The sequence below is a fragment of the Kogia breviceps genome, chromosome 6, assembly GCF_026419965.1.
Source record: "Kogia breviceps isolate mKogBre1 chromosome 6, mKogBre1 haplotype 1, whole genome shotgun sequence".
In the NCBI taxonomy this organism is placed as follows: Eukaryota; Metazoa; Chordata; class Mammalia; order Artiodactyla; family Physeteridae; genus Kogia; species Kogia breviceps.
In genome coordinates this window covers 3,354,247-3,378,077 of record NC_081315.1, presented here as the reverse complement: position 1 = coordinate 3,378,077, position 23,831 = coordinate 3,354,247, and the positions used below count along the sequence as shown (strand labels likewise).

The 23,831-nt window shown below is 45.8% G+C and overlaps 1 protein-coding gene across 9 annotated transcripts in view; it reads right to left on the bottom strand.

Annotated features, from left to right (window-relative positions):
- Window positions 1-23,831, bottom strand: part of RAPGEF2 (Rap guanine nucleotide exchange factor 2) — a 249,132-nt gene that overhangs the window by 8,445 nt on the left and 216,856 nt on the right. For all 9 annotated transcript variants that reach the window (XM_059066801.2, XM_059066802.2, XM_067035439.1 and 6 more), the window contains 15 exons: window positions 22,913-23,065; window positions 22,484-22,648; window positions 19,858-19,965; window positions 19,562-19,765; window positions 19,353-19,461; window positions 18,618-18,864; window positions 13,548-13,705; window positions 12,682-12,922; window positions 10,198-10,581; window positions 8,233-8,444; window positions 8,017-8,140; window positions 7,390-7,413; window positions 6,122-6,345; window positions 4,481-4,675; window positions 548-700 (listed from right to left, as the gene is read on the bottom strand). In XM_059066801.2, coding sequence (XP_058922784.1) covers window positions 548-700; window positions 4,481-4,675; window positions 6,122-6,345; window positions 7,390-7,413; window positions 8,017-8,140; window positions 8,233-8,444; window positions 10,198-10,581; window positions 12,682-12,922; window positions 13,548-13,705; window positions 18,618-18,864; window positions 19,353-19,461; window positions 19,562-19,765; window positions 19,858-19,965; window positions 22,484-22,648; window positions 22,913-23,065 — 2,701 coding nt within the window. The remainder of the gene's footprint in view (window positions 1-547; window positions 701-4,480; window positions 4,676-6,121; window positions 6,346-7,389; window positions 7,414-8,016; window positions 8,141-8,232; window positions 8,445-10,197; window positions 10,582-12,681; window positions 12,923-13,547; window positions 13,706-18,617; window positions 18,865-19,352; window positions 19,462-19,561; window positions 19,766-19,857; window positions 19,966-22,483; window positions 22,649-22,912; window positions 23,066-23,831) is intronic.

The following is a 23,831-nucleotide window of genomic DNA, read 5'->3' as shown; positions in this document are numbered from 1 at the left end:
ATCAAGACTCATGTTAACACAATGAAAGATAAATCAGGAAGATATGAGTTTTTCTTATGTTTTTACAGGCCTCTACTCTGTGATGAATGCTATGTAATCATTTTAGTTAGAACAACTGTTAGTATAAAAAGAATTATTTCCACACTTACAATAAGTAAAAAACTGAATTTTTGAAAGGGCTTATATAATAGTTATATAAGCTTGACACTATTTATTTATAACTATAATATTAAAAAGTACCAAAGTTCTTCCAAATTTATAAACTGAAAGGAAAAAAAAAATCCATTGGGTGTTACGTATCAGGACTTTTTTGGGGGGGAGGGGGGCGGGCCACGCAGTGCGGCTTGCAGGATCTCAGTTCCCCGACCAGGGATCGAACCCACGGCCTTGGCAGTGAAAGCGTGGAGTCCTAACCACTGGACCGCCAGCGAATTCCCAAGGTCATCTAAAACGACTCTAAGGTCAGAAGTGATGTCATCTCTAACTAGGATTTATCACAGCTGAAAGCACAGGTCCCCACGAAGGAGAAGAGGAGCCATCCAGTCACCTTTCCGGGGCGAGCTCTGCGGGGAGGTGGGCGGGGAGGAGAGCTGCGAGGACGCATTCGATACCGTGTCTTCCGCCGGCCTCTTGGGACGCTCCAGGCTCCCCTCTTCAGACAGAGCAAGGATCTTCTTTAAAGCCTGTGGAGAGTTTATACCTGTAAGAGAAGGAAAATGATTTCCATATGCATTTCCAAGACTGAAAACACTACCGTGAAGAACAAAAACACTTTTTTTTTTTTTTTTTTTTTTTTTGCGGTACGCGGGCCTCTCACTGCCGTGGCCTCTCCCGTTGCGGAGCACAGGCTCCGGACGCGCAGGCGCAGCGGCCATGGCTCACGGGCCCAGCCGCTCCGCGGCACGTGGGATCCTCCCGGACCGGGGCGCAAACCCGCATCCCCTGCATCGGCAGGCGGGCTCTCGACCACTGCGCCACCAGGGAAGCCCCCAAAACACTTTTTTTTGTGTTAAGATTGAATGTCACATGTCGTTGCAGGTGGCTTCCAGGCTTGTGGGCTCTGTGCTCTGCCCGTGTAAACGGTGCGCCCACGGGGGGCACGCGGTGCCCGCTGTGTGTCCGCGGACACCTGCCGAGGGCTAGAAAGGCTGCTGCTCTTCCACTCTGGGTTCCAAACCGTGACCACCACGCTCTTCAACGATACATTGGACAGCGATGAAGAAACAAAGAGACAGGGCTTCCCTGGTGGCGCAGTGGTTGAGAGTCCGCCTGCTGATGCAGGGGACACGGGTTCGTGCCCCGGTCCGGGAAGATCCCACATGCCGCGGAGCGGCTGGGCCCGTGAGCCGTGGCCGCTGAGCCTGCGCGTCCGGAGCCTGTGCTCCGCAACGGGAGAGGCCACAACAGTGAGAGGCCCGCGTACCGCAAAAAAAAAAAAAAAAAAAAAAAGAGACAATCTGGAAATACTCCGAGTTAGGAGGAGAGCGGCGCAGCCCAGAATATTTATCAGAACTCAAGTTTGGGTTGGAAACAGGTATTTTGGTGGTGCTGGAAAAGTTAGCCCATGGGACGTGGGAGTGATGGAAGGAAAGTCAAGAGCCAAGAGCCAAAAGGAAGTGGCGAGAAAGGAGACTGCAGGAGCGCTAAGAAATCAGGCTGATGTGTGATCGTAAGCGGATGACAGAGAAGGCGGGAGGGGTCCTGGGAGCCGCCGGGGAGGGTTCCCAGGAGCGGGGTAAAGGGCTCCGGAGGCGGAAGCCATCCAGCGCGGCGCCAAGCGCAGGATCACGTCGGACGAAGGAGGGCGGAAGGAAAAGGGTTCCATGTGCCAATATCAGGTGATTTTTTTTCCCCTAAAATTTCACTTTTAGGAATGAGGGGGTCACACTAAGAGATGTTTACTAAGCCTTATTATGAGGCCCTCTCAATTATCTCATTGTGAACAACAAAGAGACCTGAGGGAAGGCATTATAGGTTGACACTACCTCAGTGAATGTTAGTTTTTACGTTCTCAGACTTAACAGAATCCATTAAAAAGGAGGCAATGAAATTTAACAGAGATTTAATTCTTCATTTCACCTCAAGACCTGTAAGTGTTCGATACTACTTTAATACAATCTTTTAAAAATCGCTTTTCAAGCAATCTTCTAATTACATGTGCAGATAGTGATATATACAGGGTACATGAAAATACCAGTGACACTAAAGTACACGAATGAATAGCTTTGATTTGGAAAAGATTTCCAGGCCGGCATCATACACAGGTTCAAAAAGTGCTGCCTTCAAACCGTGACGATGGATGTGAAGATGCTATGCCTTAGGAAAATCTGTTCCACTTCAAAAGTAGTTCTAGGGACGACAAAGACACTGAAGTAAAAAATGCAGGAAGTCTTCAGACGACATTTATTTCATGAATGGGGGTGGGCTCGGCATCCCGAAGTTACTATTTTATATTCTGTGACTTTAAATGTGCAACTATCCTAAGAGGACACGTGACTATCCCATCTGCATTTCTAAAGGTCATAAATTCAAATAGGCCTAAAAATATTGGAGAGACAGTCTCTCTGGGGAAGGGGGGTGGGGATGGCTTTCCATCAGGCGCACCTACATGGGGGGTTAACAGGCTGTGTCCGTATCAGAAGCTCGACAGGAAAGAGGCAGTAGAGGTCAGCTTGCACGGGACTTGGGAATATAAGAATATTAACAACACAGTGGAGAGACTTCCCTGGCAGTCCAGTGGTTAAGACTCCACGGTTCCATTGCAGGGGGCGCGGGTTCAATCCCTGGTTCGGGAACTAAGATCCCGCATGCCGCGCAGTGCGGCCAAAAAATAAATAATAATAATAATAATAATTTAAAAAAAAACAGAACAGTGGACAAAGGAACACTAACTCAGTTCATTTGTGATGGGGGAACAATGTAAATATTTCTTTTTCTTTCTTTTTATTTTTGGCTGCGTTGGGTCTTCGTTGCTGCGTGCGGGCTTTTCTCTAGTTGCGGCGAGCGGGGGCTGCTCTTCACTGCGGTGCGCGGGCTTCTCATTGCGGTGGCTTCTCTTGTTGTGGAGCACGGGCTCTAGGCGCGCGGGCTTCAGTAGTTGTGGGGCGCGGGCTTAGTTGCTCCACGGCATGTGGCATCTTAGTTCCCCGACCAGGGATTGAACCCCCATCCCCTGCATTGGAAGGCGGATTCTTTACCAATGGACCACCAGGGAAGTCCCTGCTTTGGCTCCTTTAACATTCACAAAGTGACTGTTTACAGAATCAGTGATTCAACAAGCGAGAGTTCGCCTCGCCTCTGGACAAATCATTTCACTTTAAAATATTCCGCCTAAATTCCAGCAACTCATTAATCAAAAGGCAAAGCTAGTTTAAACAAGGTATATGGACAAAACAGCCTCTTTACTTGTTACAAATTAAATGAGTAATAGCAAAATTTCCCCATGGCATGCCTTGCCTCCACTGCTATGACAAACGAGCACGATTAAATGAGATGCTCGATGAAAACAGTCCTTCCCACTGGTAAAAGTAAAGTTTAACTTTGTGAACATTAATGTCTTATAAAGAGGGAACCACCAGAGGGACACTCGAGTATACCGGATGAGGTTACCCGTGATAAGTATCGTTTCCTAGTCTGAGAAGCAGGCAGTGAAGGAATAGAGACAAAAGAGGGTTGTGGGTTGTTTGTCTTCTGCTTGTCGAGTTATACGAGCCGTCTGTGTATTTTGGAAATCAAATCCTCGTCAGCCACATTGTTTGCAAACATGTTCTCCCAGACCGCAGATTGCCTCTTCTTCTTCTTTTTTTTTTTTTTAAAAAATGTTTACTTATTTGGTCGTGTTGGTCTTGGTTGTGGCAGGTGGGCTCCCTGGTGGCGGCTCGGGGGCTCCTTAGCTGCGGCACGCGAACTCTCAGTTGCAGCATGCAATGTGGGACGTAGTTCCCGGAGCAGGGCTGGAACCCGGGCGCCCTGCGTTGGGAGTGCGGAGTCTTAACCGCTGCGCCACCAGGGAAGTGCCCACGGGCTGTCTTTTCGTTTTGTTTACGGTTTCCTTTGCTGAGCAAAAGCTTGTAAGCTTCATTAGGCCCCATCTGTTTATTTTCTGCTTTTATTTCCATTGCCTTGGGAAAGGGACCTAAGAAAACACTGCTACGATTTACGTCGGAGAACGTTTTGCAACTCGCTTCCAGGAGTTGCACGGTGTCCTGTCTTCCGTTGGAGTCTGTGGGCCATTGCGAGTTTATGCTTTTGCGCCTGCCGCGAGGGCGTGTGTCCCGGCGTCACTGATCTGCACGCGGCCGTCCAGCGTCCCCAGCACCACTCGCCGAAGAGGCGGTCGCTTGCCCACCGCATGCTCCTGCCTCCTTTGTCAAAGATTAGCTGACTGTAGTGATCACACAACAGTGTAATTCAACTCTACTTCGACAGAAAGTAAATTAAGGGGCGGGGGGGGGAGTGTGCGTGAACTTTAGTCACCTACCGAAAGGCGGGAGATCCCGTAGGGGCACCTTCTTCCGCGAAGGATAGAGGGGCACGGCGGGAAGCTGCAGCCCCGGGCCGGGCCTCTGTGACGGCTGCGGAGCCTGCGGCGGCGGCTTCGGCTGCAGCCCTGCCCTCGGGGCCACCGGGGAGGTGTCGGCCTTGACAGGCTTTCTGTCACCGGGATTCTTGGGCACTGGTAATTGTTCGGCGTGAGAACAGAACGAGAAGTTGAAGAGGTTAGTGGCCACACACGGGATACTTTTAGAACTGCACGAGCATTTCCCACAGTTAGGACACTGAGATGTGTATCTTTTTTTCCCCCGTGGCCCATAGATAAAGGAGAGAAACAGCGGCGGGCGGGGGGGGAACCTCCGTCACAGAAAGAAGGCACGACGGAACCAAGATTCACTTAATGAAACAAGCCGTCTCGAGAGACGATACTGTTTCAAGTACCACATCTAAAAAGAAACGAAAAATGTGGGTAGCTCAGTGCGCTGTACGTATGTCTACGAAAAACACAAATCTGTTATACAAGCTACAACAGGAAGACCGTTAGGAATTATTGTTCTGAAATGGCACCCAAGACGTCTTGACACATATGAGCTTAGTGTTAATTTAGTAGATGATACTAGCTGCGGTCGTTTCACTGTCAAATTCTCTCTCCAATGAGGCAGAGTGATCTGTGCCGCTAACAGCAGCCTGTGCTCCCTGCGTCTCGTACTGAGTGTGCAATTCCACGGCAGATGGAAAGCGCGCCAATTTAACAGGGCAATTCGATGCTGTATTTTAAGTGTACTAATATTCAGGACAACCCGATGACTTCCTTCCCTCCTCTTACACATAATGGACGGAGCTCAAGCAAGCGGCCTGAGGTGACACTGTCAGTACAAGGGACAAACAGGCTCTGAACTCAGACCAACCTGCCTCTTGAGGACAAACTCTTCACCATGACACACGGTGCTTTACGAGTGTCCTGGTAAGTCCGATAACCTGAATCTTTCTCAAATTATCTAACATCTAAGCCCCAAGAAAGTATCTTCAAACTTGCCCATAAAGACCCCGAAGTGCCTTAAAGGGAAAACGCCTCTGTCTTACAAATACGGATGCCGAGAGAGAGAACGCAGCCCCCGTTTCTGGCCGGGCCGGGCTTTCAAAGGCCGGGGGGCTACCCATTAGGCTGAGCTGTGGTTCCCCGCGGAGAATTCCTGCCTCACACGGGAGCTGCACTCACTGCCGAGCGCCGGCCGGGCTGAGGGGGTCCGAGGCGGCCCGCGCACCCAGCCCTGTGCCCCTCCCGGGCTGCTCGTCCCCGGCCAAGTATCTTTGCGAGAAAACAAGGGATGCGAATGGGAGCTGCACCTGCCCCCTGCGTCCCCCGACGGCACCCTGGCTGCGTCGGGGTGAAACCGAAGCCGGTCACCCCGAAGAAGCCTACGGTGTCGTGGTCCCCGTGTGAGCCCCGCTGGGCACGGGGCTCAGCCCAGGGCCGCGCCGCGTGGCCCCCAGAGCCGCCTTCAGGGCAAAGGCGAGCGTGCCTCGGGGCGCTAGCTGCGCCTGTGCTCAGCCCGGCTTTGTCGGCACGGGAGCGCGGTCTGCACGCCAGCCGCCCGCGGCAGCCACGCCTCCAGGAGAAACTCACACGTGTTGCTGGCCGGCTCGCACTGCAGGGACAGCGTCTGAAGGCTCTCCTCGTCCATCTCCAGCTCCAGATGGGACAGGTACTGCTTCACCTTTCGAGCCATTTGCGCGTCCTCGTAAAGCTTTTTGGCATTGAGAAAGGAGCTACGACGCACCCGCTTTTTGTGACCACCTGTCTGAGCAACGTCTAGCACTGTTGCGTTTGTACTACCCTGGCTGAGAGACCTGCAAGACGAAAAGGTAGAGCTGCAGCTCGCTCCAGCGTGCGGTCACTCTGTTTACTGGAGACGTGCCGAGACTCCTACGAACAGTCTACGTTCAAAAGGCCACGTGCCTCATTCGGGTAAGTAAACTTTACAAAGGAATACAGAATCATACAGATCGAAAATCTTTTCTTCAAGTTTAAAAAGAATCCTACATACACTCTACATACACATATGTTTGGCACTTGTTCTGTTCCAACTAGAAAATTCTACTTTTCGCCTCTATAGCGCATTCGAGGCAGCTCGCTCGTAGAAGCCAGCGAGTAATAATGATGATATGTAAAAGCTCATGCAAGAATAAACACAGTTGCAATCATTAAGAGTGACGTTAATTTTTTTTCTCCTAAAGAGGATGTCTTACATAAATTTAAAGACATTACAATGTTCACGACGGTTTTCTTATTGCTTGGGTTAAATGTAGTGAGTTCGTCAAGTAATATGGTCAATCTGTTAATAAAATGGTCATGCAAATGTGAAAACACATGTATGGAAACTAGCACATGAGTTGTTAAGAATTATTTTTGAAAAGGATTGGTTGATAGTATGAAAACAGTAGTTAGTTGAGCTGTAAAAAATTTAGTTTTAACACCGGGGGGCACCTTTTGTACTGCATATATTTACTTCTCAAAAATCTGTGCAACGGTATTTAAACTGCACAATTTTTCCTTCTGACATCCTGTCTCCCCTCACCCCAGGTTGGATTTTTCTCATTTCAGAACACACAAACGATATTAAACTAAAGTCTTTCTGAAAGCTCAGGAGTGGGCCTGGCCTACTGTTCCCCAGAACAATCACCAAGCATTTCACAGCTCTCTTGGGTCATGACCTCCAAAGCAAAAGCCCCAGTAGATGAAACTTGAAGTCAGTTTGCCAACTGAGATTCTGCTAGAGCAAGAGGGTTAGGAAAAAATGCAAAAACGCAAAGCATCAGAGGGCACGGCCGGTAAGGACACAATGCCGCGAGCGGGCGAGAAGAGTGCGGGCGCGCGGGGTCCCCGCCACTTACCCCAGACTCCTCCACTTCTTCTTCCTGCAAGTGAGAGCCGTGGGGGTCGGAGCATGGGTGTAGAGAGAGACAGAGAGGTCACAAGCTCAGAAAGAAAGGACCAGACTTCTGGATAAGCAGTACTAGAAGCCCACAGACCTCCTCACACAAACAACTTGACCAGCAACAGTCTTCTGGCTCAAAAGATAAACACAGGTAAATATTCGGTTCTCAAGACTTTTGTTCCCTCCTTCACACTGGATTCATCGTTTGGGGCTACGCTGACAGCTAAATCCCCTGTGCGGTCAGTGAGGCAATACCGCTCAGACTGTTTATATATTTTAGTTCATACTATCATTTACACCTTTTAGCTCTGCAAGTCAGCGTTCTGAAAAATAAACATAGCTGTGCCTCACGTTCAATGAAAAACGTCTGAGGGACCGACTGTTTTCACCGACAGCCCGCAGTGCACTGGGGGTGGAATCAGACAGTCCTTCCAAATCAGAGCTCGACGGGGGTCCCCCGCACACCCTGGTACACCTCACCGTGCTGCAGGCGGGCCTATTCAAAAGCTTCTCATCTACTACAGGAAGCTCTAAGCTCAGCCTTCTCTAGCCCCGCGAGCGCCGCTGAGGGTGACACACTCACCGAGTCCTGAACATGAGGGCAGGGTCCATGTTCACAGAGGCCATTCGGCCAACGTGACGAATTTCTTTTGCAATCATTCTTAGCTTCTCAAAATTGACCAGCCCGTCGACTTTGGAGTCGTTCCCTGTAATGGGCAGAGGAGGGAAAGGGGACCACGTGGCGCACTCCCCCTAAGCCTCCACAAGCGGGGCCGGAGGCCTTGCAAGGTACGCTCACCCTCGTGAAGGAACGTGAGGTCCTTCTTGATCACCGGGAACAGGGGGATGATGGGAGGCTGCAGGTTTTGGCTGTTGAGGACGTTGCGGTACTTCGCCATGTTTCTGGAAGGGTCGAACAGGTCTTGGAGGTCCTGAAACAGCTTTTCGTATTTATTGGGAAGTTTTTCCCAGGTGGTTCGCAGTCTTGCCACCGGTGCCAGGTTCAGGCCGCTGAGGGGGAGAGAAAGAAAAGCCGTGTAAAATTAAATGACTCGTCCTTACGAAGTAAGTAAAAGAGCATGTTGTTTATTGCTCAACATGTAAGAGCTCTGCGTGAATGCTGCGTACGCAGAGCAAAGTACAGGATTCATACGAGGGTTAATAATTCCGGGTGATGAGGACTGAAGCTGAAACCAGGCACAGGGCCAAGGGGCTCTACTCTTCTTCCCTCTGCGCCCTCCCGGTCTGTTTAGCGTAAGCGTAACAACTGGAACGCCAGCTGTCCCGAGGGCAGGGCTGTGTTTCGTTGCTTCGTCTCCATACATAAAGTGCTTGGTGCCAAGCGGCCGTCTGATAACACCCTAGAGTAGTAACGTGAAACCAAAGCCGTAAGAGGAGGGAGGGCCACAGACATCGCAGCATATTAACGCATGTGTGCGGAGTCTGAAAAAACTGGTATAGACCATCTCACCTATAAAGCAGAAATAGAGACACAGACGTAGAGAACAAATGTATGGATACCAAGGCGGGAGGCGGCGGGGAGGGGAGGAACTGGGAGGCTGGGATGGACGTGTATACGCTACTGCTATTATGTGTACAACAGACAACCGAGGGGCACCTGCCGTACAGCACAGGGAGCTCTCCTCACTGCTCTGGGGTGACACAGATGGGAAGGACCTCCAGAAAAGAGGGGATATATGGATACGTATCAATGATTCACTTCGCCGTACGGCAGAAACTATCACAACCTTGTAAAGCAACTATACGCCAAGTAAAAAAAACAAACGAATAAGAGCACGATCAAACTCCTAGACAGAAAAAAGGACTGACTGAATCACCACCATCAACATCAACGTTGCTCACTGTTTCAGTCTGCACTTCTTCCAGCCTCAGTCTAAGGAAGAAAAGTAACATTTACTAGGCATCCCCCTGCTCTGCGCTGGCTGATGGAACTCCACATACATTGTGTCATTTAGTCTACTTGGTAACTCTTTGGGTCACTGTTATTTTATACAGAAATAAACTGATTTTCAGAGAAGTTCAAATAATTTGCCCAAAGTCACAGAGCTAAAAGAAAGTGGTGAAGAGAGATTTTCTGGGCTTTAAATCAGCATAAAAGAGAATTTTTTTGGAAGTATAGCTCATTTACAATGTTGTGTTAGTTTCAGGTATACACAGCAGTGATTCATCATATACACACACACACATCTATATATATGTATTCTATCTATATATAAAAAGAATATATCTATTCGTTTTCAGATTCTTTTCCCTCATAGGCTATTACAAAATACTGAGGAGAGTTCCCTGTGCTGTACAGTAGGTCCTTGTTGGTTCTCTATTTTCTATATAGTCGTGCGTATATGTTAATCCCAAACTCCTGATTTATCCCTCCCCCACCTCTTCCCCCCTTGCTAGCTATACATTTGTTTTGTACGTCTGTGAGTCTCTTTCTGTTTTGTAAATAGGTTCATTTATATATATATATATATATATTTTTTTTTTTTTTGAAGATTCCACATATAAGCGATATCATATGATACTCGTCTCTGTCTGGCTTACTTCACTTAGTGTGATCATCTCTAGGTCCATCCATTACGAGAGATTTTAAATTAAGGATTAAGACTAGGACTCAGAGGAAAAGAACTGTTCCAAACGATGCAATTAAAAACGACTACCCCCACACAGAGTCTACGGTTTTCAGGGACTGACACCTTTTTAAGTCTGCAAAGCGAATCGAGCCTTGAGACAAACGCGCTCTTACCTGACGATCGCAAACATGGAGTTAAAGTTCTTGCACTCCCTGCAGTGCAGGGCGACCTTGATGAAATGCTTAATGGTCTTCACCCTCTTCAGCTGGTTCGCCTCCCGCAGGGTCTCAGAGGCCACCCAAAACGTCTCCTGGTTGATGACGTCCTCGAACCTCTTCAGGTTGGCGCAGCTGGCTCGCGACTTGAGCTTGAACAGGTCATCTATGTACTCGGTGGGTTCGATGTTGCGGAAGAGCTCAAAGTTGCGCATGGAGAGCTGCGTGGCCACCTCTACGGTGCTGAGCTGCAGCAGGGAGATCTGACTCTCCCGCAGCAGCTCCTGAGCCTCCTCATCCGAACACAGGGTCTCTGTCTCCATGTTGTTCTTCAAGTAATACCTGTGAGAGACACAGAATTCAGAGCCCAAGCGGCAGCCTCCAGATACTCCCGAGAAGAACGATGCCGTCTACTCAACGGCGGTGAGAGCGCTCCACCGAATGACGGAAGGACAGACAGCGAAGGCGGCAGCTCCGTGGCCACCAGGTCACAGCGCCCAGCCCAGAAGCCACCGACGGAAACTAACGCCCCACGTGGAACTGCGTCTGTACCAGGTGAAATCCATTTTGTCTTGTCCTTCCCTGCCTTCTAGATTACCTTTTTTTTTTGCTAAAAATGACAGTAAATAGCTAAATTTAAAAAATTATCAGTTTAAATAATGAAGAAAGCTCTACAGAAGGAAGCAGGAAAGATTGATCCAGCCAAGTTTGCCTATTTATTCAAATACCAAAGAAACCTATAAGCTACTTCCCTCTATTTGATCCTATGAGGAGAACGACCCTAAAATAGATTTTAACTTTCAAATATCTGATTTTCATGAAAACCCTCCAAGTAAGTGGGGCGGGCATTATTCCTATTTGTCAGGTGAGGAAACGGAGGCTCCCGAAGACGTACGCCGGCTGTAGAGAGAAAACTCAGGCTTAGCGCTCCTTTCCTCCATTGAGTGACTTGGCGAAAACAGAATCCAGATGTTTGCCCTGTGATTTTTTTTTCTTTCCCAATTTTATACAAAGGTGCTTTCCTTAAGCCAGATTCCATAGAGGAAGAAACAGAATGAGCAGGGCGGTCCTGCTAAACCGGCCTTCTGCACATGTCGCCAAAGACACAGACCTCGGGGCCCTGACACTCACCGACTTCACGTTCTCAGCTTTGATTACTCATGAAGCCCACGCTGTGGATCCGTCTGTGACTTTCTTGAACACTGCCTGTGAATCATGACCCCGCACCTCAGTGAGATTTGGGGAACTCCACCAAGATTACCCACAGGTCAAGACGCACATTCACATGGTAACGAGACAACGGGCCTCCTAAGACAACCCTACCCACTAGTGCCCGGGCTGGAGATAAAGTGAAAGCGAAGAAGACAAAGGAAGATACAGCTGACAGCAAGAAAGCAGAAGCTCTGAATGCATTAAGCCGGGTTTAGATGCACAACACGAAGCAGTCAAGAATACAATGAAACACTCTGTACGGCGAGAAAAAAAGAAAAAACATGATTTATGAAAACAATTTTCCGTAAGTGCAGAATCTAGTTATTATACGAGAGCCCAAACCGAACTACTTTTTTGACTTTCCCTGATTTGTGAGTTGAGGCTATCAATTACACTTTATCAACGGAAACACCATGCAAGAGGCCGACGAGATCCCACACAATATTTCCCAACGAGTACTGTGTGCTATACGAGTACTGTGTGCTATACGAGTACTGTGTGCTATACGAGTACTGTGTGCTATACGAGTACTGTGTGATATACGAGTACTGTGTGCTATACGAGTACTGTGTGAGACACGAGTACTGTGTGATATACGAGTACTGTGTGATATACGAGTACTGTGTGCTATACGAGTACTGTGTGATATACGAGTACTGTGTGATATACGAGTACTGTGTGATATATACATGAGTACTGTGTGAGGCGCGCGCTCTGAAGAGCAAGGAGCAGAAGAGCGCAGCCTGAGGCAAGTGAGGTTTGGCTCCGGAGTTAAGGGTTTTTCACAGTGTCGTGAACAGTAACAGGCAGTTTTAGCCAGCCGCACCGTCACACACATCTCCGCGGAAACAGACGAAGCTCCTGGAAAAGGCCGGTAGGCAGGAGCGGGTGACAGAGGCTACTAGTGCGAGGTGTGTTGGTGAAGGCGCGTCTGCCAGGAGAAGGGAGACGCCCTTCCACGTGTCCTTATGGGAGGGTTAGCACTGGCCACCGGCGACAACGGTCAGGTCCCAGCGCCCTCGTTTCGAAAGCACGAGCTCCCGAGAGATCCTCGCGAGGGGTCAACAGTGTACTGTGTGCGTTTCCTTTGATACGGCAATGCCTGGTGAATGGGGAACACCTTGCTTTTCACCTGCAACTTATTTTAAAACCCCTTAGAGAGCGTTCATCAGACTCTGATGTGGGCTTAAGGAGGGGGTAAAGAAACCCGACAGGATAGATGACGTCTACCTTCCACTCAGCTGTATTCTGTCGGCCAGTTTGGAGAGCTGATCCGGAAGTCTTCTTTGTTTGATCACTCCCTCTGGTGTGACAGAGACCTCACAGAGTGAGTACTGATCCGGGGTGGTGGTCACAGCAAACTCCCGGATGGCCTGAATGACCACTTCCCTCGCCGTGGTGTCCTTACTGATCATGATGTATCGGCTTTGCTGGTCAGCCTTGAAAACCCTTAGCACTTGATCCGGCAAGTCTGGGAGAAAGAAGAGCCATCCGTCAGTGGAAAGGATTTCAGTACCCGGCGATACAACTGAGGAACGCAGCCTGAAAGCGTCTCCTTAGAGGAGATGATGCTGAACCGTCACCTCTCCCTTAGTTCAGCCCTCCTGCAAAGATTCAGGCAGTCAATATACAGCCGTGCTGCATGGCCACATCTGCCTCAAGGTAACCACGGCGCCCACAGACAAAGGCAGACAGATCAGGTCCCAACAGCAGCATGGAGGGTTGCCCGGCCGGCAGCAGAAAACGAAAAATTTAACTCTGAAGCCCATCTTTATTACACTGAAGAGCCCAGGAAGCTGACTGAAAATGGGCCTCTTACTCTTTATTTAACATGACCTGGTGATACCTGCACGGTACCTGTTAACTTCATCTTAGGAAAAAGAACGCAAGTTCAGAGACATTCATTTGCACGTGCGCATATCAAATTGGTCTGAAGAATAAAAATGAACCGGTTCCAGCTGTTGGAAATTTACATTTTATCCTGACTTTCAGCATCTGACAGAGTCCGTGCCATGCCAAGAGAGATACACACAGCAATACCGTTACGCCAGGGGAAGAAAAGACGAGAGCACAAAAGCAGCGTGGGCCGTGCTTACCAGGAGTGGCGCTGAAGTCTAAGATGCGATGATGGGACTGCAGCAAGTCAGGGTTACTGGACGATAAGGTTCCACTGACGGGCAGCGCGGCGGGAATGTGCTTGGTCTGCCTTAAGCCGACTATGCTGTCATCCTGAGACTGACCGATCCCGATGTCGCTGGACCAGGAGCGAAGGAAGGAGACACACGATCGATCAGCACGTTGAGAAGTTATGACTCATCAACGGACAATAAGTAAACCCTATCTCAGAAAACCCGCCGTTAACCTACACCTGTCGTTAATAAATGCGGTTGGAAATTTCAAAACAACTACTGCTTAAGTGTATCCAACTCATAGCATGTTTCTCTAAAACCTTTGCCTTTTTAGCTTAAGGCAAATCATAACAAGTACTAGTAGTTTCTGAGTACAGACATACATTCAAGAAAAGATAAGCCCTAGTTAGTCATGGAAATAGATTCAAGAAAAAGCACAGTTTTAAAAAGGCATTTAGTCACTCAAGTGATGACTTCTGCCTCAGAAGGGTAAGTGGTTTTGTAATCTTAAAGAAATGAAGAAATTGAGTAAGAAATGAAGAGAGAAAAAAAAAACCCAAACTGTCCCAACTTCATTCTCCAGTGTTTCAGAGAAATAAATGAGATGATGGAGTCAAATGTAAAGAAAGCTTTTGACACGGACGTTATTTCTTAATTATACAGAGCGCATAAAAGAGCAGCGGTGCATGGCGGCGTTTCTTGGCATCAAAAGAGAGGCAATGGAAGGCCAATGACTCACTTTCCCTTTGAACTCACTACTCAACGTTTCCAGCTCTACGTTTAAGCTCCCAGAGAAATACTACTTGCTATGGATAGCTACAAACTCATTTCCATTTATAAAAGCCTGGGGACAACTCTTGAAACATGATTTAATAATACGCAACATTATTTCTAGATTTGAAGGGCCAACTGTTTCCAAAACAAAACATCAGAATGAAACAACAAGCACAGACAAACACAAAATAAGTAGAACACAAGCAAATGCTTATAGTTCTGACCAATTTCTATAAATACCTTGAAACAAGGAGAAAGAAGATCATACTAAGGTTGGGATACCAACCAAGGTGCCATAAAATTAAGAAACTTAGCATCAATTAGGCTTTCAGACATGACAGCTTGATCAAAATAACTACCATTTTTTTTTTTTTTTTTTTTTTTAGCGGTACGCGGGCCTCTCACTGTTGTGGCCTCTCCCGTTGCGGAGCACAGGCTCCAGACGCGCAGTCTCAGCGGCCATGGCTCACGGGCCTAGCCGCTCCGCGGCATGTGGGATCTTCCCGGACTGGGGCACGAACCCGTGTCCCCTGCATCGGCAGGTGGACTCCCAACCACTGCACCACCAGGGAAGCCCATAACTACCATTTTTAATGGCTGTGCAAAGAAAAAAAAAATCTAGCAGCATTCTTCCTCTTTATTTGGGAGGGAAATGGAAATTACAGAGGCAAAGAAGCAAGTACAAGACCAAAGATGGTTTTAGTGTAAATTCTTCAAACTTCCTAGGTAAATATGACCCAGCGATCCCGCTCCTGGTCGTGTATCTGGAGAAAACATGAATCTGAAAAGAGACACGCGCACCTCAATGTTCACTGCAGCGCCGTTTACGACAGCCAGTTGTGGAAGCGAGCTAAGTGCCCGTCAGCAGACGAATGGATAAAGAAGACGTGGTGTATAAACACGATGGAATACTACTCAGCCATAAAAAGGAATGAAACAATGCCATCTGCATCAACATGGATGGACCCAGAGATGATCATACTAAGTGAAGTAAGTCAGACGGAGAACAACGTACCTATGATATCGCTTACATGTGGAGTATTAAAAAAAGGTACAAGTGAACTTATTTACAAAACAGAAATAGCCTCACAGACATAGAAAACAAACTTACGGTGACCAAAGGGGAAGGCGGGGAGGGATACATTAGGGGTTTGGGATTTTAACATATACACACTACTATATATAAACTAGATAGCCAACAAGGCTGCTTAGCCTGGGGAACTATACTCAACATCACGTAGTAACCTATATGGGAAAAGAATCTAAAAAGTATGTATATATAAAACGGAAGCACTTTGCTGTACACCTGAAACTAACGCAGCATTGTAAATCAACCCTATTGCAATAACAGTTAAAAAAAAAAGATTCAAAGGTAAGTCCACAACAAACTTAAATTTCCGTTTAAGTGCACAGAGGCATGTATATACAGACAAAAAAGGATTCATGTTCTATGCAACATTAAAACCTTCACATTTTTAGTGGAATTTTATTTTTCAACCACGTAAACCAGGCTTTACTGCCAAAAATATTAGATGTCATACGTACATGAGACAACTGCTATGGACTCAGACCAAAGACAGAGCCAGCTGGGCCTTTGCTGGCACAGATGCTGTCGACCCTGGCAGACTCCAGGCACCCCGCAACGAGCAGCCTTCGTCAGAGCTGTGTCTCAGCAGCGTTTCAACACCAAGCGCGATGACCTAACGCTCTGCTATCAGCTGCACCTCTGCCGTCCACAGATGCAGAGTTACTCTTGGACTGAAACTACTTTATATTAAAGGCTTAGTTCAGAAAGGTCCACCTCCGAGCACATTCTCTTGTTGCTGGACCTCTAGAACGCTCTCATTGCTACTGAGATTTTTTGGCCTTGGTTAACTTTGTATGTAGTCTGTTGGTTTACTCTCTCTTTCCTCAGGGTTCTGCAGTCTTTCTCCACTGACCCGACAAACAGGCCTGAGCTTTACCATCCTCCTGTCCGCCCACTCCATACTTACATCACCCCACCGGGCCTATCCTTGTCAGGCTGCCACCATCCAACATTTTAGCTTCTGTGATACTGATAATGTTTGAGAGAGAAAAGAAACCAAAAGTATATCTGGAAGATTCATCTGGGACTTCCCTGATGGTCCAGTGGTTAAGGATCCACCTTCCAACGCAGGGGATGTGGGTTCGATCCCTGGTCGGAGAACTAAGATCCCACGTGCCGCGGGGCAACTCAACCTGCACGCCACAACTAGAGAGAAGCCCATGTGCCACAACTACTGAGCCCGCGTGCTCTAGAGCCTGCGCACCGCAACTACTGAGGCTGCGTGCCACAACCACTGAGCCCGCGTGCTCTAGAGCCCGTGTACCACAACTACTGAGCCCACGTGCCACAACTAAAGAGAAGCCTGCAACGAACAGCCTACATGCTGCAATGAAGACCAGCGCAGCCAAAAAATAAAAAACAAATATAAAAATTAAAAAAATAGAAAGTACTAGAAGATTCACCTGCTTGACTACTTTGGTAGCTTTGTCAAAAAAAGAAAAATCTTTCTAAACATATGCTTATTTCTAGGAGAGAAAAGTTTTAGTAGTAACTAGTATTAAATAAAGTCTATCATACCAATATAATAGATCCTACAGTTTACTGAGCCTTCATTTCAATTACATTACATATATGGATTTTTCAAATAATTTTCATAATATTTAATATTTCATAAAAAGATTTAAATGAGTCATATACGTTCTTCAATGCAAATTATTTCAGATGTTTCCTCAGTGCTTTAAAAATCATCATGTCTAGTTATTATCCTTTTTTCTTTTCCCTTTCTAGCTTTTGAATATCTTTCTAAATACACAGAATAACATTATACATAGTATTCTCATCCTGTGTCCTTTGCCAACACCCTGTACTGGGGATGGATTACGTCCCAGCTCTTACATGTCACGTTTCTATTAATACTCGGCAGGGTCACGCTGACTTGTGTTAGACTGTTTTAAAGGTTCATATTTAACTCATGGTCAACTGACTCTAAGATTTCTTTTGTTACTGTCCTGCTGATAATTCTACGTTGAAGTAACTGAAGTAACTTTTCTTATCTACTTAAAAATGAGTTTTTCATCAAGAAGGGTCACTTAAAAAAAATCGATTCCTGTTTTCTATAATGCCAGCAGGCCTAATCCACTGTCTCTTAGAAACTTACTTGGTATAAACATACTCTCGAGTCTATAAATAAAGCCATCTTACTCACTGCTTATCCTCAGGACTCTGCTGTAGCAGTCTTTTCTAGCTGATATGAAACCACCAATCGTTATAGTTTAATGGGGAAAACACAAGTTTGACACTCGACCCATTAACAGCATATCCTAGACCGTATCTCTCTAATCTTCTGGATGAAAATTTTACCTGAAGTGGAATTTAAAAAAAGAAATGCTCGATACACTCCTGAATGTTTGTATGTACTGCTCCTCTGTAGGACCCAGTAGATTATCAAAAAAAGAAAATAACCTTTATGTTTTCAAGTTATCTCTTACACCTCTGTAGTCTGAGGAATCAACAATAAATGAATTTGGGGCACCCGTGTAATTTAATACTCTGAAGAATTTTGGCTGATGGTAACTGGGTTTTATAGAACACACCCACAGACCCAGAAGGAGCTAAAATGAATGAAGACAAAAGCAAGCAGACAAGCAAAGCTAAACAAGTGCGACACCTGCAACTTTGTCTGGTATGAGCTCCTGGCCTAAGTAAACAGCTAAGAAGAGAGTCAAGAATACACCTGACATTCTGACTGCAGAGCCCACCGGGAGGAAGGAAAGGAGTTCCGTGCTTGGTTGGTGATGTCTTGGCAACAGTGAAATAACTGAAAACAGGAGAGAGAGGAAACAAGAGAATGGCAAGCGTGAACGGAAGCAACTGGGAGCAGCAATGAACCTGGCTGGCAAACAGCAGATGCTGAGGGTGGAGAAGACACCCAGAAACAAAGAAACAGGGGCAGAGATGGCGCCACACCACGGGGGAGACAGGAGCAAACACACATTCTTGCCTTTTAAAAGTCCAAATGAGAAACAAAATATTTCAGTGAAGATCAGAGTGGGGCAAGCAGGTGGCAGAAGTGGGATTAAGGCAAACTTAATTGTTCAATGTCGCTTCTAAGATAGCTCAGCCAGAAAAGCTCGAACACATTTTTTACACTCATGTGCAAACACTAGTTACATCACTACCTTTGCGTGTCATTTTAACACAATAACATAATGCACAGAAAACATACAGACACTTACTTATACGGTTTTTGTGGCAAGATACTAATCCGAGTCTTGTCCAGTATCTTTTTTAGCTTGTTCCTTCCCCCAACAGTGTTGGCTTTACTTTTCTTATTTACTTTTTCAAGTCCTATCACCTGTTCTACGTCTACAGCGAGGTCTGGAATGGAGTAGCGACTGGCCTTTTTGATGTCTCCAATTTTAGGGAGGTGAGGGGCACCATTTCTCTTCTCTTCTGACAATCTTGTTAGAAGTTCTTTAAATACTAAAAAGGAAACAAACACCGCAAAACGCCCATTATGAGAAATCTGAACAATTCAAAGGCGACTGTAGGACTTGGAAATATTATCTAAGTACAGACTTCAGCTATCAAAATGGTAATCTTGTAGAAAAACACTACTCCAATCAACAAATGACACCAAGAATCTGTTTTTGTATGTTTTCTGTCACTTCTACTCAGATTAAGTTAAAATAGTACACTCTTTAAATGTACAGATATTTAAAATACCTATCAATAAAAACATCGATAAAAATGTTATGGTTCTCAAGTAAGTAGATTTTGATTCAGATCTAATTATATACTTACACAATTAATTCAGAATCTATGCATTTTACTATAAATTTTCAATTCTTATGACGTTTGAAGTATAAACATGACTTTTTTCAGGATTAAGACCTAAATGCTAAAAAAAAAAAAAAGAGACCAAAAAAAGGGAGAAAAATGAAAGTATGCAAAAAATGTAAAACACTTACCAAATAAATTGGTTTTCACAGTGATAGATAAGTGTGTGTTATTTCTAAGAATTTCCATGGCTTTTGACAGCTGAATATTTTCAAAGTTCTGACCATTTACTTCTAATATCTAAAAATAAAGTTATAAAATTAATTTCAGTTTCCCAATTGACTGAAGGAGAAAAAGACACCAGTATTTACCCTTATGTTTGCATTTAGAGATACCATACCTGGTCCCCTCGTTTCAAGCCTGCCTCGGTTGCTTTGCTACCTGAATCTACACTGTCAACAAAGATTCCAAATCCTTTCTCTGAGCCTCCAAGTAAGATGAAAGGCAAGGGAGCTTCTCGGGATGGTTTTGTGAGCGTCATCAACCTTCTTTTTGCTTTAGCAGCACAAGCAATATTTAACAGCCTTAGATGTCCACCCATTTTCTACAAGAGTTCAAAAAGAGTGGTTTCAAAGATGGGCTGAATAAAATGAACTTAAAGCTGATGGTTTCTTTTTTAAAAATCACAAATATTACCTCTCTTTCCAGATTATTTTCAAATTCTTCCAGAAATCGAGTCATCGCAGGATCCCCTTCAAAGTCATTGAAGTGATTATTCACCCACAATAATACTACCCGTGTAACCTGCAAAATCAATTATTTTTAATAGGTTTTCTTCTTTCTAGTGCTAAAAATTTACGATCAAAGTCATTTCAAAAAAGTTACCCAACAAACAATTGACCTAGTAACAATGAACAAGAAAAGTAACAATAAAACTCTCAAGATTTCGTTCATAAGAGGATGACCTTCTGAAAATACTCTGAATGTGGACTTTACGCTGCTTGGCCAAGAAGGGTTTTGAATCTGTGAAGGGTGGTAACTAACTTTTATCTTGCTTCATCTCAAAATATATTTGAAATAGGTCACAACAAAAACTATAATAAAATCAAAATAATACAAAAGAAGACAGAAACTTTAAGATCTACAATCCTGCAGGAAAAATGAGTAGCCTTTTCTTAGCCTGCACACATGTTTTCACTGAGCTTTATTCAGCTATGGAATATGAGCTTTGTACCAGCAAGAACTGTGTGACCTTCATTGGGCTGTGAGTTCCACGAGGACAACAACTTTATCTGTTGTGGTCCAAGGGCATCCTGGATATTTATAACAACATCGAATTCTCAGTAAAATTTTACTATATGAAGTGAGTGTAACTACAACTTTAAAGATAAAAGCACCTGTTTTATTTTATATGAGCTTAATGTTCGAAATCTTGAATACCAAGATCAAAGAAATTTTCCACAGCATTGTTTTCAAGCATTAAGTAACCTCTTAAAGTGGGAAAATTAAGCATGCTATTCTAGCAGTAAAGAAACAGAGTAGACAGTAGACAGTCACTCTTCAAACTGCAGTTAAAATACTGTCTATAGTCGGGACGCTGTGACAAATTATCGTATATAACCTGACCAATCACTCAGGAGTCAACTCGTGACATTCATATTAATATTTTGTCATTTATTTCCACTAATGCGCATTTTTCAAGTTTAGGAAACCCAGATGATCATCTCCCCTGAAACTATATCCTTAACACCTGACCTTTTCATGAAATTAAAATTTTGTCGCTGAGAAGCCAACTTGAAAGTCTACTAGCCACATTCCAGGTCAGAAAGACGAGATTCATGGATCGCAACCCGAATGCTACCGACTACCACCACAACAGCTTGAAGCTGCACTGAGCCTGCCGAGAGCCAGGCACTACAGTTACTCATCTGCACAGCAACCCCAAAAGGACGCCGATGACTATTTCACAAGCAAAGGGATGCGTAACAGGAGGACGAGGTGACACAGAACGTAAATGGCAGGGGCAGGACCTCGGCTGAGGTCTTCTAGGCCTGCGACCCTCAGATTATGAAATGAAGAGCGTTACTGTCCAAACGACCGCTCTAGGGCCGTGGGCGAGTCAGCGGCAGGGCCAACCAGCGCTGGGGCTGGAGGCCTTTTGCTGTAGTCCCCAGTTCTGCACTTGTACGCCCTGCCTCTCCCAAGTCGGCCTCATGGAAACCAGGCTGCCACGTGGAAGGAGAAATGGGTACAGGCCATGGGTAACTCTCAAACCTCACAAGACTATGTACTTTATCACCCACTCTGGCCTTGAAAAAGAGCTTGACTCAAGAGCTGCTGAAGAGGGTTTGTTCAGAATTACATGACCGGGGCCTACCTGCCCGCGATGGTGCTGAGGGGATGCTGCTCGGCTGCCAACTGAAAAACTGTAACTTTTTTTTTTTTTTTTTTTTGCGGTACGCGGGCCTTTCACTGCTGTGGCCTCTCCCGCTGCGGAGCACAGGCTCCGGACGCGCAGGCCCAGCGGCCACGGCTCACGGGCCCAGCCTCTCCGCGGCATGTGGGATCTTCCCGGACCGGGACGCGAACCTGCGTCCCCTGCATCGGCAGGCGGACTCTCAACCACTGCACCACCAGGGAAGCCCAAAACTGTAACTTTTATGTGGTGTACCCTGGCCGTCCACTGAACCAGAGGATGCAGGTTCCCATGGAACCCAGGTGATTGAGGGCAGTGTTTTAACAGAATTTGCAACACAACTAAAGTTTAAACATTTGCTGGGGGGAAGGGAATCAAGATGGCGGAGGAAAAGGACATGGAACTCACCTCCTCCCACCAATACATCAAAAATACACCCACACAGGGAACGATTCTCACAGAATACCTGCTGAAACGTTTGCTGGCCTATGTATCGGCCTTTGCGTTAAAAAGAAAAAAAATTTCTAGGGACTTCCCTGGCGGTCCAGTGGTTAAGACTCCGCACTTCCAATGCAGCCGGGGTGGGTTTGACCCCTGGTCGGGGAACTGAGATCCCACATGCCACATGGCGTGACCCAATAAATAAACAAACAGATAAATAAACTGCAAGCCCAAGAGGTAAGGCTTTAAAACAAAAAAAAATTCTAGGGCTGAACTTAGAAATCTATAACAGGAACTAGTATGTGTATCACCTTTTTGTTTTTTTCTTTTGGCTTAAGAAGTACATTCTCTTATTCCATCAAAATATTTTGAACATAAGTGGCAGGACAAATATATAGTAAAGTCTCTTTAACTTTGTATCTGAATGTTTCATAGTTGAAAGGAAACTAAAACACAACTTCCAACCTTATCCCTGAGGCTCGGGTCATTAAACCACTCCAACAACTTTTTGCCCACTTCCATCGGGCTACAGAGGAAAGTCCTATAGGTCAACAGGAAGTCCTCTATGAACGTCGGATCCACCACCGAATGCTCTTCCACCAAATGCATCGTTAGTCTTTCTGAGGTGCCCTGCAACAAATCAAGGGCGTCATCAGCATCCCGCACGAATGGCATCCATATGGTACCGTGATTTCAAACCTTCAGCCTAAGATGAGCTGGGCAGTAACGTCCACAGTAATGAGTAAGACTGCTGTGCTTCAGGAAAGATAGAGTTTTTACAACTGCTAACATTTAAGAGAAGTTACGCCTAAAACTGGAGTGGGGGCATCTTACGCCGTCCTCACGGGTACCACCTAACCCTGCTGCCACGGGGCAGAGGCGCGTTTGTCTCACCTTGATGACGATGTGCCCTTTCCTTGTTCCCGTGCGATCGAGCTCCCGGTGCTCCTTCACCATGACGATCTCTCCCTCCTCTTCAACTTTCTGCATGTTCTTTTCTACTTGGTTGAGGATACGGCAGTAATCTTGCTGGGCTATGCAGACAAACTGGAATAAAATGTAAGTCACATGCTAATGATAAAGTGCTTGTGAGAGACCTAGTAGCAGTGCTAATGATTCAGTGTTTTAATTATTTAACACTGACATTTTCCCATGTCTCTCCCATACTTTGTAAATGAGGGCAGTAATGAACCTTAATCGGACTTCTCTACTTTTTAATGTATTTCCTCCTTGGTCAAGAAAAGTTTCATTTTTAGAATATTTATATGTAGTTTATATTAAAAATCCTAACAATGAAAAATATCAGAAGATAAAATTAGAATAGTTCTTTCTCCCCACTCCCACCCCCCAACCTGTGACACCTAGAAAACACTGGGGGAGGAGAGTGGACTCTCAGGATAGATATTAAAAAGAAAAAACAAAAAAAGATTGGCTATACGTACATGTATAACTGAATCACTTTGCTGGACACCGGAAACTAACACAACATTGTAAATCAACAATACCAATAAAAATTAAAAAAAAAAAAAGCGCACACAACTGTGGACAGAGCAGCAAAAAAGCTCTGAAGAGTCTATACGCGGTCGTTTAAGTATCTGTTAGAATTATGGCGCTAACAGAAAGGAAGAGTATGAAAGTAATTCAGAACAGAATGACGTAATGATGGATTGTAATCTACTCCATCAGGGCAGCCGCTGGGTGGACTTTCTAGTTTAAGAACTGTAATGTGCAACCTGGATCCAGGGGACTGAGCTAAGTGACCACGACTCTTTTTAGATGGTGATTTTTTGCTATACTATCAGTGGGCAGGTAC